General features: G+C 39.1%; 1 protein-coding gene across 1 annotated transcript; it reads right to left on the reverse strand.

Moving 5' to 3' along the window:
• Positions 1-2,738, reverse strand: LOC104903936 (subtilisin-like protease SBT1.6). The gene has a single exon (XM_010692079.3). The coding sequence runs from the start codon at positions 2,658-2,660 to the stop codon at positions 336-338; it is 2,325 nt and encodes a 774-aa protein (XP_010690381.1). The 5' UTR covers positions 2,661-2,738; the 3' UTR covers positions 1-335.
• Positions 2,739-18,478: the final 15,740 nt, after the last annotated feature.

Here is an 18,478-nt window from a genome sequence, read left to right on the forward strand (position 1 = left end):
TCACACAAAAGATAAAGACTTAAGTTTACCAACATTTGGTTATAACTTATATAAGTACTATTTAACTTCTTTTTCCGTCTCTATACAACATTGCCTTTTTTAATTACAACAACATCATCATCAAGACAGACATCTCAACCCCATCCCCAAAAGCAAAAGCATAAAGTTGAAAATAAAGAAAAAGTTCTACCATAAAATCTCTATTCATGAAAAGCTACTTATCCAACGGCTACAACAACCATCCTAAGATCATTTTCATTTCCCATGAAACATCATGACCATTTCTTTCTTCCCTTATTTTACACCAGCACATACCACATCCCTTCTCCTCTTCACTACAATGGGTTTACTTGGGTTACTACAATGGGGCTCCGAACCACATGCTTTCCATCAACCCAAGAAAACGCTCCGAAACCGGCACCCGAATCACCCAAATTCAATTTCCTACTATCCACTGTAACTGTCACGGTAAAACTCACTTTCTTTACCTTCTCATTAAACACCAATGTAGATGGTTTTACCTTCACTGTCACCCCTTTCCCGGGAACTTCCACTTTCACCTTGTACACCGAATTTACACCCCCTACATTCGTCACCGTCCTTACAAAAACCTTACTTGTAACACCAGCGTCCGAGCTCGGAAACAACACCGCAATCGACGGATAATTCAAATTCTCCGGTGAAGCTTTCCTCTTCATGTTACAATTCTCCGGAGTCCTAGTAATAACTTGAATTGTCTTAGGCCCATACCCAATTGCACACAAGAAATCCACATAATCTTCATCAGCAAGATCATATACAAGTCCAGGATCCAAAGCTTGATCCAAATTCAAATGCCCTGACCCAAAATCATAAGGAGTAGATGGTTTCCCAGGAGTTGCTTCATCCTTCATTAAGCTAAGTTTATTATCCGTTACACTAGCGGTAGTCATAATAGCTGACTTGATCATAGCCGGCGTCCAATCAGGGTACGCCGACTTCAACAATGCGGCCGCTCCGCTTACATGAGGAGCCGCCATTGAAGTACCTGAAAGAATGTTAAACTCAGTCCTCCGGGAATCAATATCTAACCCGGTTGGACCAACCGCATCGGTCCAACCGGCTAGAATGTTAACCCCTGGAGCAATTAAATCCGGTTTCAATATCTCTGGGTTTAACCCACTTGGTCCTCTCCCGGAAAACGACGCTACCACCGGCGCCGGTTTAATTCCGACAACGGTTCCTTTAAAGTGAATTGTACCCATGGGTAATTTCGTCGATGAAGCGTAGGATTTAATAACATCAGCTTCATTGGATCCAACACTAGCAGCTGGGATTAAATGAGCGTCACCTACTAATCCTTCACCATTAGAAGCTCCATTAGCTAGAATCATACCAACACCACCTGCTTTCTGAACAACAACACCTTTCGCAACTCTAGGATTACTACCACGATCACAAATGACTATTTTACCCTTTACTTCTTTCGGGTCAAGAGAATTCTCCATACATAGAGAAACAGATAAAGTTCCCGTTTTACCCGGGTAAACAATTGGGTACATCTTCTTCCTCAATGGTTTACCCGCGTAAAGTGAAACTCCATTGATTATTTTACCGTTACCTAAAACAATCTCTGCCGGAAAATTCCTGTCGATTGTCCCTGCTCCAACGGTTGTAATCCATGGTGCTAAATTCGTCACCGACATGGTGTTTGGACCGTCGTTTCCAGCAGAAGATGATACGAATACACCTCTTGAAACGGCGCCGTAAGATCCGATTGCAATCGGGTCTAGATAATATGGGGAAGAGATTCCATCTCCTCCACCAATTGAAATAGAAATAACATCAACTCCATCATTAACAGCAGCATCAAAAGCAGCTAATATATCGGAATCGAAACAACCTGAATTCTCCCAACATACTTTATAAACAGCTAACCTTGCTTTTGGAGCAACCCCTTTCGCAACACCCGGAGCATATCCAGTCATATTCGCGTTAAACGAGTATCTACCCGCAGCAGTTGATGCAGTGTGGGTCCCATGACCGTCGGCGTCTCTAGGGGACTTAAACTCCGTAACCGACGTCGTATTACCGACACCAATCCCAGGAAACGCGGCTTCGTGTCCTTTAGAGAAGAATCTAGCACCGATGATTTTACGGTTACAGTTTTTAGAAGAGAATCTTTCACCCACCTGACAAACACCTTTCCAACGTTTGGGGATAGGTCCGAGGTTTTGGTCGGAGAAAGACCGACGTTCCGGCCAGATTCCGGTGTCGAGGACACCTATGATGACGTCAGATCCGTAATCGGATTCCGACCAGAGTCCACGTTGGATTCGGAGTCCGAGGAATTGTGGGGAGCGTGTGGTGTGGAGGTAACGACGGCGGTCTTCGAGGACAGCGAGGATTGAAGGGTTGTTGTTAAGGTTGTCGGCTTGTGAAGGGGTTAATACGGCGGAGAAGCCGTGGAAAACGGTGTCGTATGTGTGGAGGATTTGAGAAGATGTAGTTGTGAATTCGGATGTGTACCAGTTTGTATGGGTGGGGAAAATGGTGGGTTTTGCGGTACTATCGACCCGTATTATGTAAGTTTTACGGGTTTCGGGTTGTTGAGCAGTGGTTAAGGTTAGATAGAGGAGGAAACAGAGGAACTGAAAGAGGAGGTTTTTTAAGGTTGCCATGGAGGAGAGAGAGAGAGAGAGAGAGAGAGAAAGTGGGGGAAGTGGAGAGTGGGAAGTGAGAGTGTGGAGTGTGAAACTGAAGAGTAAGGAGTGTTAAGTAGAGTTTCGGAGATGGTTTGTGTTTTTTTGAATTAATTAATTAATTAGCACTTAAGTAAAGTTACTAAAGTAGTTAAATGTGGGGTCAATTTTTTTTAATAGTTTTAGGATTCTTGTAATTAGGAGAGAAATTTTTAGGATTAGTTTTTGATGTGTTTGAGGAATGATTTTGTCGTTGCAGGGGCCAGGGGGAATTTGATGAGTTGAAAAGTCGTAAATACTTCCTCTGGTGATTTGCATTTTAGGAAAAACATAGTCATGTGGGATCTTGTTAGATTTGTCTGAATGTGAATTTTTTTAATTTCAACTTTTTATAATTTTTAGGAAAAATTGTTAGAAACTACCTATTAAAAACACTTTTTTTTAAAAAACTACCTTATATCATGTTTATTTTACAAAACTACCTTATAAGTGGAAAAACTTTAAAAAGCACTACCAAATTCATAATTTTCTAACTATGGTTAACTATCCCCTCCAATTATCCCTCTAATATAAGATTATGAAAATACCCCCTAAATTCAGTACGTTACAATTACGATATCATCATTCATCACTTTCTTGATCACTTGATGCTCTATCTCTCAAATAAAATGTGGCAAGCCCAAGCACACCTTCTCTCCCCCAAAAGTCAATCCCAAAAACAAACCAGCAGTAAATGTGTCTAGTAGGGCAAGCTTTGCACCATCATCAAACCATATTCTTCATCATCACCAACGACATCAATTCATGAGCCAAAACCCAATTTCTATCTGCTTTTGTTACTCATAATGAAGAATTAATTGGTGAAGCAAAAGGTTGGGAGAAGAAATTACACAAACGATTTAAGGGAGTATTCAATAGTTAAACGCTCCTGTGAGGGAAATTAGCAAAGAGGGGTTGGGGTAGTTTAGTAATCTTATATTAGAATGATAATTGGAGGAAATAGTTAACCATGGTTAGTAAATTCTGAATTTGGTAGTGCTTTTTAAAGTTTTTCCACTTATAAGGTAGTTTTGTAAAATAAACATGATATAAGGTAGTTTTTTTTAAAAAAGTGTCTTTAATAGGTAGTTTCTAACAATTTTTCCTAATTTTTACTTATTGATAATTGAAGATATTAATGGTTAAAATAATGCATTGGCAAACGTGAAAACAAGAAGCGTTGCACTTATTTAGAAACGGAGGAAGTATATGATAGATTGATTAGTATAAGATATTTTGTAGTATTTTGCTTTGTTTTTTAATGACACTTTTTCAACTGAGGAGTCTTCGTTAGGTGATTTTTTGACTTAAAATCTTCAATTTGTTGTCAATTTGTCAATAGCTTATACGTTTACTTTCCACATGTAAATAGCAAGTTCACAACTTTATACACACCAATGTACTAGGATCATTTTTTTAAGACACTACCTAAAGCATCTATATTCTATAAGGATGGTTACAATAAGTTTTAAGTACAAAAATATAGAAGAAAACAAGCCACAAAGAAACTTGAGTAGATGTTCCGCCGCAGCAATACACCATCTCCCGAGGCATAATTGAAGACAACTTCTTAAAATCCTTCACGAGAGGCAAAACAAACACTACATAAAATGAAAAAAACACTCAATTCTTCTCAAGAGACCCGCAATTACTTGAAGCCACAACAATCTTAGTCCACCCACTAATCTAACAAATAAAAAGCTACCAATCGTTGGAGCCGATGTGAACACCAGACAACAGCCAAGGTGAACACCAGACGATGTCGACAAACACCAACCAACATGAACAGGACACCAGATCACGCGCCATGAAGGGGAACATTAGCGTAATCGCAAGAACTGCAAATTAGTACAATCCTATATATAGTGATTAGTGAATAAACTTCAATCAAAACTTCATAAAATCATGAAATAGTTAAGTATGTTTCTAATTTTATTTTTTATTTTTGTAAAAATGTAATATTGTTGCTCCCTTAAATTTTAAGTAATGCTTTTAAGTTATAAAAAGAATATGTTTAATGAAAGCTAGCTTAACCTTTGTGTTCTTTTTTTTTTTTTCCTTCGAGATGAAACATTGATTTCATAATTTAGAAGAAATAATGTCACATATTCCTCCCTCAACCTTTCTCCTTCTTTACTAATCCATCAAAGAAATGTTCTTTTTTTTTTTTTTTTTGCAATTCAAAGTTGTTATTGATAACCAAAAAAAATGGGGTACAACCTAAGGGTGAGAAGGGCAACAAACTGCCACATATCCACCCACACCACACAACCTCCTTGACTATAGCATGGGGGCTTAGCAAAGTGTCCCTAAAACACTTGTTATTACGCTGAGTCCAAATGGTATATAAGCTCTCAGTAAATAACGTCACATACAACGTATCCTTGCTTCTCTTACTCCTAGCCTTCTGGATACCTCTTCTAAGTTCACCAGATGCAGTGTTGATATAGGAGCTAGATCAATGCACTGCAACACTGCCTTCCAAATAGTCATACTATACTCACGCTCAAAAAATAAGTGTTGCACACTTTCTTCTTTTACATCACACAGTTTACACATAGGGCTGCAATTCCTGTTCCACTTACTAATCCTGTCTGTAGTAGCCAGTCTGTTTAGTAAAGCCATCCATAGAATGAATTTACTTTTAGGAGTTGTTTTATTATTACAGATGAGCCTTTTCCAGCTGACTCTATCAAAAGACTATTGCAGGAGCTTGTAAGCTTTTCTAATGCCGAACTCTTGCGTGTTGCTCACATTCTCCTAACCCCCAGTTCTCACCAACAGCTCCCTAGACACCAGAATTCTTCTCAATAGCCAAGAGGTATTACTGCTAACAGTAATTGTATCAATGTTACCTCTTTTAACATCGTATGCATGCACCCAACGAACCCACAACTTATCTTGTTTAAAAGATAAGGCCCAAAGTTGCTTTAATAAGGCAGCTTTGTTCCATAACACCATGTTGATCACATTTAACCCCCCTGCAGTTTTAGGTTGCTGAATGAAGGACCAGGCCACTTGAGCTTTTTTTATTCTAACCCACCAGTCCACAAGAACTTTCTACAAATGGCTTCCACAGCTTTAATCAGTTTCTTAGGGAGAGGAAAATTTTACCCCCAATAATTCTGCGTGCTACCAAGTATAGTTTTCACCAACTGCAGTCTACCAACATAAGACAAAAGATGCACCATCCACCCTTGATCCCTAGAAGTAATTCTGTCTATCAGTGGTTTACACTGGGAGAGATAAAGTTTTTTTTGTAGCCAAAGGCACTCCTAAGTATTTGAAGGGGAGCAGACCTATAGGCATATGAATCACTTCAACAAGCTGTGTAGCTACATCTTGGTTGACCCTTGATAAATAAATGCAACTTTTCTCATTGGTAGCTTCAAGCCCTGAAGCCCTTGAGAATTTGTGGAAGGCAACCATAATCTTCCCTATTGAGCTATGATCTGCTCTAGCAAACATGAGCAGATCATCAGCAAACATTATATGAGTTAGGCTAATCCTTTCACACTTGGGATGCTAGTTAAAATCTGGATTTTTACTCATATCTCCCAAGCATCTACTTAAGTATTTCATACTTAAAGCAAATTAGAAAGGGGACAATGGATCCCCTTATCTTGAGCCTTTCTTAGCATCAAAAGGCTTGGCAGGTAACCCATTCAATAGTATAGAATAAGAGACAGACTTGACACAAGCCATTATTTAGTGAATAAAACTGTCAGGGAACCCAAGCTCCTCAAGCATACTCTCCAAAAACACCCATTCTACTGAAGCATAAGCTTTCTTGATATCAACCTTGTTTACACATCTAGGAGACATGTGAATCTTATTATACCCTCTTATGAGTCCAGTTTCTAATAAGATATTATCCACAATCTGCCTTCTTGGAATAAATCCTATTTGAGAACAACTCACAACTGTTGTAATGACCTTCTGAAGTCTGTGAGTTAAGATCTTAGAAATCAGCTTGTACACAATAGAGCAACAGGCAATAGGTCTATAGTCTTTTGTATACAAAGCATTTTCCAATTTGGTAATCAGAGTAATAGCAGTACAATTGACTGGCTTGTGAATGTAAGCTTGATCAAAGAACTCTAGCACAACAACATATATATTATGTTTAATGATGTGCCAAGTTTTCTTGAAGAAAACTGCATTGAATCCATCCAATCCAGGAGCCTTTGCATCATCTATGGAGGCAAGAGCAGTATCAACATCTATAGTAGTCACTTCTTGCATTAGAAGATAACAATCTTCAGGTTTCAATCTAGGGCCCTCTCTCACAACCCTTAGGTCAATAGCCTCCAGCTGCTCAGATCTTGAACCAAGGAGTGTTTCATAAAAGCTTGTAATTTCCTCCTGAATAGCAGTAGGATCAGTCAATAGCTCACTTTGATTATTATAAAGCACTGTTATCATATTTCTTGCATTTCTCACCTTCACTGCAGTAAAGAAGAATTTGAAATTGGAATCCTCCAAAGTAAGCTAATTAATCTTGGCTTTCTGATGTAAGATGCTCTCTTCAATCCCATACCACTTTCTAAGCTGCTCTAAGATTAATTTTTCCTCTTGCTGTGTTTCAGCAGCATATCCCATCTCAGGCAAAGCTTGCATAGCAGCAAGCTTCTTTCTTAGCTCTTCCACTTTGAAGTGAGCCTATAGAAAAGCTTTTAGAATGAAAGCTTTTCAAAGCTGCCTTGACAACTTTCAATTTAACCCAGATACTTTTCATTTTATAAGCACTAGAAGTAGAATTCCAGGCTTCCTGCACTACTTCAATAAATCCTTCCTGATCAGCAAGAAAATTCATGAAGCTTTAACCACCCATCTCTGCACTACCTTGCCAAGAGCTTTGTTCAGGCCTTGGTATCCACGGTTATGTCCCACCTTCTGGCATTTCTTACACAAGGGAGGGAGCAAGTCAAAAACCACCTTCAGCTTAAAGACAACACCATAGGGATCCTCCACAACAATCTCACTAGGTATGTCTTGAGTCACATCAATCTCTATTAGAACTTTAGCAAAAGTCACTCTCATCGCATATAATGGAATCCCCAATACACTTCCTATCTTGCTAAGAGAATCCTCACCCCAGCAATTGAGATGGAGACTAGGTAACTTCACCCGTATATGTATCACTTTCAGAATTTCCTCATGGAAATTACAATTTGCACTCCAAGGTTTAACAATCATAGGTTTCCCAAAGAACAAGTGTGGCCCCACATACAAAATGTTGTCCCTCTCCTCCCTAGACTTTACTTTGATAAGGAAGAAGCCTTCCTCATGCTTAAAAATAGTCGGTTCATCCACTAGATTCCAGTTAACATTAACATATTGGTTGATAACTGCCAATGTGGGGGGTTTTTGCCTTACCATATAGACCACAATAGCATTCTGCCAATATTTCCCCATTTTTTCCACATCTATCTTATCAAGCTTTGCTACAGGACTACCATTGATAATGGAAGGAGCCACAAAAGACCCATACCTTTTTTAGAAATGTGACAGGATGTTGTAAACCCCTTTCATTTTTGCTTAGCAGCTTCCTGATGATTCAGTTGATCTCCATCTGCTCTTTCAGCAGCTGATTCTATCTCCACCGGAGTTGCAATAGCTTCCATTTCTCTAGTTACTGTTCCATTGGATTCCCTCTCACTCACACTCAAAATTTGAGTTTTTTCCTTTTGCACATCTATACTAGCCTCTCCCGGAGACGACGAGCTACTCGCCTGTGCGGAGGATTTCTTTTTCCGGCCCATAAATGGCACCGGCGCACACTAGCCTTATTACCTTATCGTATGCCAAGGAGGGTTTAAGGGAGAAAATTTTCCTCATGAAAATCTGATAAATTATTCCGTCAAATAATTGTGATCTAAGATTGAGGCTGAAATGCATAAAAACCTATAAAATATGACTCTTAGTATGTCATTAACTAGAAAATGTAAAGTTTTACTTCAGTCTCCATGCTATGACTAAACTTTTCTTAACCAATCATCTTTCTAAGGAACATGAAGGAGTCATATAAAACTCCCAATCATCTTGTTAAGAACATTAGAGAATATGATGGAGTAACCAATATATGACGCAACTATTGTCATATTGGGCAATATTTATCCATTTAATTCGTTTTATATATCGAATTCACAATAATTTATTGTGAATCAAAACTAACTGTATTACAACTGAAAACCATGAAAAAAAAGAGAAAATATTTTTCGTTTTCTTGTTAAGTAACCCTTTATTGATTTGTTTCAAATTCATATAACATTCTCAAAGAAATCATGAACAAAAACCCCTTTATTGATTTGTTTCAAATTCATATAACATTCTCAAAGAAATCATGAACAAAAAATAAACGTTTGTAAAATGTGGGAGCAACCAAACAATTGAGTTACTCTACTATTAGAATAATCAAAGCAGATTTTTTTTTAATTTTTTGACATGGACTAAATAGTGTTATTTTTTTTTTTTTGAGGGGAAACGAATCAGGTATATTATATTAGATCCAACTCAGCCAAAGTTTGAATACTTTGGGGGGAACAAATCCGTACAAACATAAGTAGAACCAACTACAGCTTCCCATCTAGCAACAGAATGAGCAACGGTGTTACCTGAACGCTTAACATGGACACATTTAAAATTCAAAAACGAGGAACTAATATCAAGAATGTCATCAAAGAGGAGGAAAATTGGGGCTACCCTCGTCTTACGATCCATAATAGCTCGAACCACACCTATCGCATCACACTCCAGCACAACCTTTGCATAACCCAAAGACCTCACCACTTCCAACCCAAAGCGTGCAGCCCCTGCTTCCGCCACATCCGGTGTCCAGTTCACTCCCATGCGCCGAACTCCCACAGCTAGTAATGAACCCCATTCATCTCTCACCACCATACCAAAACTAACACCGCCTCTTTGCGATACATGTGCATCCACATTCAGCTTAACAAAGGAAGTTGGGGGAGGGCACCATGAACTTACGGCAGGCTCCCGTAACCCACAGGGATGCATACACACTTTGTCTTTGTACATACAATAATCTACCTTCAATTTCACAAAGCCCACCGCAATATTTAACGCATTAATATTCTCCTCACCTTCAAAAATCACCTTATTTCTTGCAAACCAAGCAGCCCATGCGATTGAAGCAAAAGTGGCGAGTTTGGTTTTCTGTAATTTCCCCGCCATCCACACGAAACAGGCCCCGAAAGTCGAGTGAGGAGCTTCCAGCAACAGCTCCTTGAACTCGCTATGATTCCACATTACCACTCCATGCTTACATTCAAAGATGGTGTGAATAATAGATTCCACATTATTACCGCAAATGGGACACCGACTTGAATCGCGAATGTGTCGTTTGTGTAGCACCTCCATTACACCAAGGGATCCTTTGCACGCCCTCCAAAGAAAGTGACATAGCTTTGGTGGTCCATCAATACTCCACACCAATCTCCAAAGATCCCGTTCCGCTGCACCATAATAAAGCTGCCACGTATGAGTATGGCCCATACGACCGAGCCAGTAGCCTGATTTAACGGTGTATACACCATCGAGGCTGGGCCACCAAAAGCGAGAGTCCCTGTGCCATTTGAGAGATAGAGGTATGTCCAGGACCTGCTGCCTTTCATCCGCTACAAACGTCGCATTGACAGCAGCAACATTCCAACACATGTTATCGAAGTCCAGCAGCTCACAAACCCGCATATCCATATTACTATCTGCAGTAGGAGAAGGTACAATGTGAGCTCCGTCACCAGGAATCCATGAATCTTCCCAAACCTTGATAGATGTTCCATTGCCTACCCTCCATTTTAAGCCCTCAAGCAGCAGTGCTTTCGCTCCCCACACACTTCTCCAGCTATAACTCGGATCATAGCCCCGAAGCGCCTCAAGAAAAGTTGAGGTTTTAAAGTACCTCGCTTTAAGGACCCTATGAAGCAATGAAGAGTCATCCGAGTATAATCGCCATCCTTGTTTTGCAAGCAATGTCTGATTAAAACATTTCGAATCTCTAAACCCCATCCCACCCATTGACTTAGGTAGACAAAGAGTCTCCCACCGATGCCAATGTATCTTGTTCGAAGACCCACTAGAACCCCACCAAAATTTGGCTAATACCGAATGAATTTCATCAATAAGGCCCTCCGGTATTTTAAAAATACTCATCATGTACGTGGGAATAACTTGTGCCACTGCTTTAATAAGAACTTCTTTCCCTGGACGCGAAAGAAGCTTCTCTTTCCACCCTTGCAATTTCTTCCATATTCTTTCTTTCAAACATGTAAACATCGCTTTCTTCGATCTCCCAATAATGGTCGGAAACCTAGGTACTTCTCATGTTTCTCCACTTCCCGCACACCCACAACCCCAATAATCTATGCTCTTCTAACTGGAGTTACACACATGCTAAAAGCTACTTCTGTTTTACTTAGATTAACTTTCTGTCCAGATGCTCTTTCATACGTTCTGATTATATCAGCCACTTTAGAACATTCCTGCAGATTAGCTTTAGCAAACAATATACTGTCATCAGCAAAAAAGAGGTGAGAAATACGAGGCACCCCTCTGCACACACGAGCCCCATGAAGAAGATTATCTCTAGCTGCCTTAGAGAGTAAAGTTGAGAAAGCGTCTGCACAAAACAGGAACAAGTAGGGAGATATCGGATCTCCTTGACGGAGCCCCCTAGTTGGGAACAGACAACCCGAAATGCCTCCATTGTACTTGAAAGAAAAAGAGACACTCGAAATGCAATGCATGATACGCTGAACCCATGTCTGATTGAACCCAATTTTCAGCATAACTATCTCCAGAAAACCCCATTCTACTCTATCATACGCTTTACTCATATCCAGTTTCAGAGCTACCGTACCATCCTTCCCTTCCCCTCTCCGTTTCATCGCATGAAAAATCTCAAAAGCTATGAGAGCATTGTCAGTAATGAGCCGTTTAGGAATAAACGCACTTTGATTTTCCGAAATTAAAGTACCCAACATAGGCTTCAATTTATTTGCAAGAGTTTTAGAAATAATTTTGTACAAAACATTGCACAAACTTATAGGTCGAAACTCAGTCATACGTTTGGGATCATTAATTTTCGGAATCAAAACAATACATGTGCGATTTACCTCTGTAATATTCACCTCACCCCGCCACCATCCTTTCACAAACTGAATCACATCATCTCCAATCACCCCCCAAAATTTCTGGAAGAAAAGAGCATGCATTCCATCCGGCCCCGGCGCTTTATTAGGATGCATCTGAAATAACGCCGCTCTAATTTCTTCGCCTGTTGGCTCGAGCTCAAGCATTGCATTCATCTCGTCGGACACAATAGTATCTAGGCCTTGTAGCGCCTCCTCAAAATCACATGGGTTGTCAGATGCAAACAATCCCGCAAAATAATCTGCAATTATAACATCCATCTCATCTTTTTCAGTCTGCCAAGCCTCCTGTTCATCAAACAATCCATTAATAAAATTACGTTTTCTCCGTTGAGATGCCTTGTGATGAAAATAAGAGGTATTCTTATCACCATCACGTAATTCATTAGCCCTCGCACGAGCATGCCAATATGACTCCTCAAGTTTTCTAAGATTATTCAATTCCTCCGTTACTTCATGGCATTGTTGCAAGCGCCTAGCGTCTAACTGCCCACCTTGTAATGAAGCCAGTCTATGTTCACCCCCCTTCACCCGTTTTTTAACATTACCGAAAGTATCAGAAGCCCAACGTGTTAACTTCCCTGCTACCTGCGCTACACGATCATGAATGGGGTCACCAGCCCCTTCGAGCCAAGCATTCGCCACAATCTGTCCACATTCATCACTAGAAAGCCAGAGAGCTTCGAATTTATAAAGGCGGCTATTTTGTCTCCTTTCAGCTTTGTCACCAAACTTCAATAATATTGCGGCATGGTCCGAATTACAAATCGAAAAATGAATAACTTGCGAAACCGGAAACCTAGTGCACCAATTATCATCCGCAATGTATCGATCCAAACGCTCTCTTATAAGTGTGTGAACCGAGTTTCCACGTTGCCAAGTAAAGATGTTTCCTTTATAACCCAGATCACGACACCCACTATCATCAACTGCCATCCGGAAGGCATCAATATGTCTTTCCCCCCGCACCGCACCCCCTTCCTTCTCATGCATTCCTAAAATTTCATTAAAGTCGCCAAACATGAGCATAGGTAAAACGTTATTCACAACCATTCTCCTCATCAAATCCCAAGTAAGATGCTTATTACCCGCCTCTGGCCAGCCGTAGATACCAACCACTTTCCAGCAAGGGCTATTATCAGCATTACAAACATCAACCTCTATATGATGACTCGAATAAGAACAAACACTTACCACCTCATTTCTCCACCAGAACCCCAAACCACCCGATCTTCCAGAACTACTCAAACACAACCCATTAGTGAACCCACATCTATTTCTTATTAATTCTAATCGCTGACTATCAATCTTCGTTTTCATAACAAAAACAAAATCCGGCATATCTCTCCAGCACCAGTCTTGAAGAGACTTGACTGTCAATGGGTTGCCAAGCCCATTACAGTTCCAGCTTAATAGTTTCATTGTTGTTCGCGGGGTTGGTACACACCAACCTCCGCTACTTGAGACATATCACAATGACCCATATAATTCTCACCAACCGAACCCGACGCCAGCATTGAACTCATAGTACCCTGTTCGCCTATACCAGTTTTACATCTCTTTTCCACACCCCCTTCATCCCCTTTATCATCATCAACCAGCATATCATCCCCCATTTTCCTCTTTTCTTTTCGAGACCCCTCCCCCAGCACAACTCCTGAATTACCATCCATTTTTTCATCTTTTTTCACACGTTTTTTTGTTATTTTAATCACATTCTTTTGTGAAGAAGTGTCCCTACCAACAGCAAAAGAAAAAGAAGAGATGGGACTTACTGTATTATCAGCCGTGGTAAATTGGGGAGTCAAAAAGGTAGGTACCTCATTCACCTTAGTAGAGTAAGCACCATTCGCTGCTACATTCCCAGCATCAACTAGGTTAGCTTCATCACTTTTATCACCAACCTTATCCCCTACGTCATTTTCTGCATGAGGATTTGAATTGCTTGCATGATCATCAAATTTTAAAGACCTCGAACACCCCAGAAAGCTCTTAACTTCTTCATTCATCTTAATGCGCCCACGCCTAGGTGAAGCCTTAAGCCACGCTCCCCACTGTTTTTCTACCAATTGTTCATCCTCCGGTACCTTGGTACAATCCCGCTCTATGTGGCCAATAGTGCCACATGCATAATAGAAAATAGGAAGCCTTTCGTACTTGACCTCTATAATCACCACTTGACCCTTAGAGTTACGGAACTTCACTATCCTGCGCAAAGGTTTGGTAATGTCCATTGACACCTTCAATCGCGCCGATTTGTCCCACGAGACCCCCGAGTACTCCACCTCCAGCACTTCACCCAATACACCACCAATCACTCCAATATGATGTTTCGACCTGCTATACAATGGTAAATTATAGAGCCGAATCCAAAACGGCGAATGTGTAAGAGCGATCTCCGATGGTTGTGAACTCCCATCTATATCATTCATCATAATTAAATGCTGATCAAAAGTCCATGGACGCCCATCAAGCACTTTTGATCGATCTCTAGACGAGGCAAATTGCACCACAAAAAGTCCTCTTTCAATCTGCCTGAACAGCGCCGGTTTGGATATACTCCAAATCTGATTCATCGTCTTTTTAAAGGCCTCAAAATTGAAAGGTCGTTCCGTCATCACCTTCCCCACGATCGAAAGTTCTAGGTCAGGATTTGGTTCAGCCGTAATCGAGTCATCCACGCCAACAATTTCATCTTCTTCCGCCGTAATTGTTAATTGCGAGCATCGTAATATTAATTCGTCAACCATGATGACTGACAAATCCTCCCTTAGAGGACAAATCTCACTGAAAACGAGACTGTCCCACTCGCCAACCAAGACTATCTCTCAAACCCTAGGAATCGCCTAAGGAGAGACTCTTAAGTTTTATTTTATTAATTAATACACTTTTTTCAGATACTAAATAGTGTTATTCTTATTTCCTAGGAAGTAGGAAATGAAATGTTCATCTTGGACATATGTCATCGCAAGCTATTCTAGATGTATAACAATGAGTTCCATGTGGGATGCAACAATAGCAAACGGTGAAATCCAGTCCGTTTGCTGCAGGACACTTATCCGGCTCGCAACGTGGTATAGTGATTTTCCTGCCCATCTTCATTTTTTCAACTTTACTTTCTCTATTCTTCCACCACTCATTGCTTTGCTCTTTTAAATTTGTCTTCAATATTTCACTATTTTCAGCATCATAAACACCACCTACACGTACATTAGAGGAAGGTAACTTAGTTAAAGAGAAATATACATGAATAGTAAATTAAGGCAACTTTCATGTCATTTTGCTTTTATAATTTATGTGAAAAATCCCTTGAATTGCTGATGACACAATTTGCCAACACAATTAAAGTAAAACACAAATTTGATTGCATAACTTACAATTTGCCATGATAAGGAGAGAAAAAAGCACGAGAATGGACAAAAGGGTACATGCCAATCGCTTATTAGCCTCCATTGCTATTAGAGTATTAGTTAGTTGATTGGTGGATGATTTCAGTTGAGTACATAATGGTAGCCTAGAATTTATAGCCAGAACATAATCGGTAATTTTACAAAATTGGATAGTGAATATTTTCATAATAATAAGTTTTTGATGAAGCTGTATTAAATTTGGAATGTGAAGATTTTTTTAGCATGGTAATGATATATTCTTAATATCACTGTAGTAAATTGCGTTGATCTTTTTTCAAGTATATATTTTTAACATGTGAAGATTTTTTTAGCATTGTAATGATATATTCTTAATATCATTGTAGTAAATTGAGTTGATTTTCTTTCTCTAATAAGTATACATTTTTAACATGTGAAGATTTTTTTAGTACGGTAATGATATATTCTTAATATCACTGTAGTAAATTCCCTTCAAAAAAAAAAAAAAAAAATATCACTGTAGTAAATTGAGTTGATCTTCTTTCTCTAGTAAGTATATTTTTAACACAATGAGACGATTTGGTAAAAATCACATAAAATCATTTTTTGTGTAAATAATTAATGTCGTTCCTTATATTATCAACGAATGGTTACAAAAATACTCATCATACAACCATGTAATATAATACTTCGTATTTTTAGTTAATCAATATTTATATTTTAAAAAGGTTTTAGTTACTAAAAAATATGGTTACTATTAATAAGGAAGTATATTGTAATCAAAGTATATGAAACTCAAAATAAGCCCATTTTAGTGGTGTCGGGGTCCAAAAGGCCCCTCTTTGAGTCCGAAACCAAAATGCATTAAAACGAATATTTAAAATGAAAAATAGCTTATAACCTTCATGATATTTTTATTTTCCTTCCGGATGAAACATTGTCTTCACTCTTCATAAAGGGATGAATATATTACGTTATTTTTTAAAAAAAATACTACATTTGTTTCACAATACACACATCATTTGCTTTTTCACGTATACCAACACCCTTCTTTGAACGTTAATATCTCTAATTGTATATAAGTAAAAATTACAAAAAGTTCATATTTGAAATCCTTTCATTGAGAACAAGATTTACTTGATTAACATAATGCCTAATGGTAAGAGAAAGATTGTCAAAGTTGGTTGATGAGCAGACAATTGTGACATAGTGCATGTATTGTGAAATAAAGGTAGTATTTTTTTTAAAAAAAATAAAGTAATATATTCATCGCTATTTTCCACCTTTCTCTGTCTCTCCTAATCCATCAAAAAAAATCTAAATAAAGTCCTATAAAAATGTGATTGTCAATTTGTTATTAACTCGATAACGTATCTATATCAATTAAGTTTTACTCCATGATATGATCATATGACTAAATTTTTCTTGACCACTCTTATAAATAATCTTATTCCAATCATCTTTCAAGGGAACGTGAGAGAGTTATATATATAAGACTCCCAGTCTTATTAGGAAATATGAGAATCGCCAATATATGACGCAACTATTGTCATATCGAGCAACATTTATCCATTTGAACTAACAAAACAAGTTACAATCTCCTATCTACAAGACAACAAGGCTTGGTTGCGATAGAAGGACACAAACCACATATAAGGTTAACATTAAGACTCAAATCTTATAAGCATGTGTCATGTGAATGTGTTGTTGGAACATTTATAGGGTAATGGGTTTGAAACTCATAAGGGTATGTACTAGAAGAGGAGGAGGTCTAGTATGCAAAAGACTAGAGTGCATCAAGTGGCAAAACGCATTGATAAACCAAGGGGGACAGAAGACTGGCCGCGAGTCGCGACAAGAGTCGCGAGTCACGACCAGTGGCCCGTCGCGGGTCGCGACCAGCGCCTCGCGACTCGCGAGCTTCTTCGCGAGTCGCGACATGTCTTCTGCCTTGGAATGCGAAAAGATGCCTTGACGGTTTTATGTCCGTTGTGATGTTATGGCCTCATTTTAATGACCTTTAAGGTCCTTAAATCAGCTGATTAAAGGCCTTTGATGGGTGATTAAAATGGGGGTTATGGATTGTCTACTCTAGTCAATGAAAGGTTTATGATTCCTATATAAACCTTGGGATTCCTATGAGTGAAGGGTTAGAAGAAAATCAGAATTTTCTATTCTATACTCTCTCTAATACTTCTTGCTTAGCTTAAGAGAAAACTTGCAATCTTCTCTTGAGTGTTCTTAACAAACACAAAACACAAGTTCTTGTTGATTCACTTAGAAGATCATCTAAGTGGATTGTTTCTCTCCATTGTATCTCATTAGTTATTTCGTGTTAACCCGGTGATCCTAGAGGGGCGAAATTAAACTAATAGGAAAGCGTAGTTTCCGTGCCTTGGAGTGGATATCCGGTTCTCTCATTGATCACATATATAACAATCTATTAGTTTAATTTCCTTTCTTTTCGGATATGGCTCAATCACTCAAGGACATGACTATGAACTTCCAAAAGTTGGATAAGTTTGAGGGGGTGGGCTATCGGAGGTGGCAAAAGAAGATGCATTTCTTGTTGACCGCCTTGAATGTGGTGTATGTGTTATCAACTCCTATGCCACCACTCCCGGAAGATGGAGAGGAAGAGCCTCTTGAGACTACTAGGAAGAGGATCAAGTGGGAGAATGATGACTACATTTGTCGTGGTCATATTCTCAACTCTCTCACCGACCCGTTGTTTGATCTCTACCAAAATGTGGAGAGTGCAAAGGAACTTTGGGACGCTCTTGAGGCCAAGTACATTTCGGAAGATGCTTCAAGTAAGAAATTCCTTGTTAGTAATTTTAATTCTTTTAAAATGACTAATGATCGGCCTATTATGGAGCAATTCCATGAGGTTCATCATATTTTGAACCAAATAAGATCACATGGTATGGTGATGGATGATGCAATTGCGGTTGCCTCAATTATTGACAAATTACCAAACTCTTGGAAAGATACAAAACATCTTTTAAAACATAAAAAGGAAGACATGTCCATGGAGCAACACTAGTAGAAAAACCACGATTTGCGTCCCATGATTTGCGTCGCACTGAAACGGAAATGACGCAAAAGGGTAATTTGCGTCGCACGCAAAGAAGAGTGCGACGCACATCATGGGTAAATGAACACCAATACAAGCTATATGCGTCGCACTTACCATAGGTGCGTTGCAAAAGCCTAA

The sequence above is a fragment of the Beta vulgaris genome, chromosome 9 (assembly GCF_026745355.1).
Source record: "Beta vulgaris subsp. vulgaris cultivar EL10 chromosome 9, EL10.2, whole genome shotgun sequence".
Taxonomy (NCBI): Eukaryota; Viridiplantae; Streptophyta; class Magnoliopsida; order Caryophyllales; family Amaranthaceae; genus Beta; species Beta vulgaris.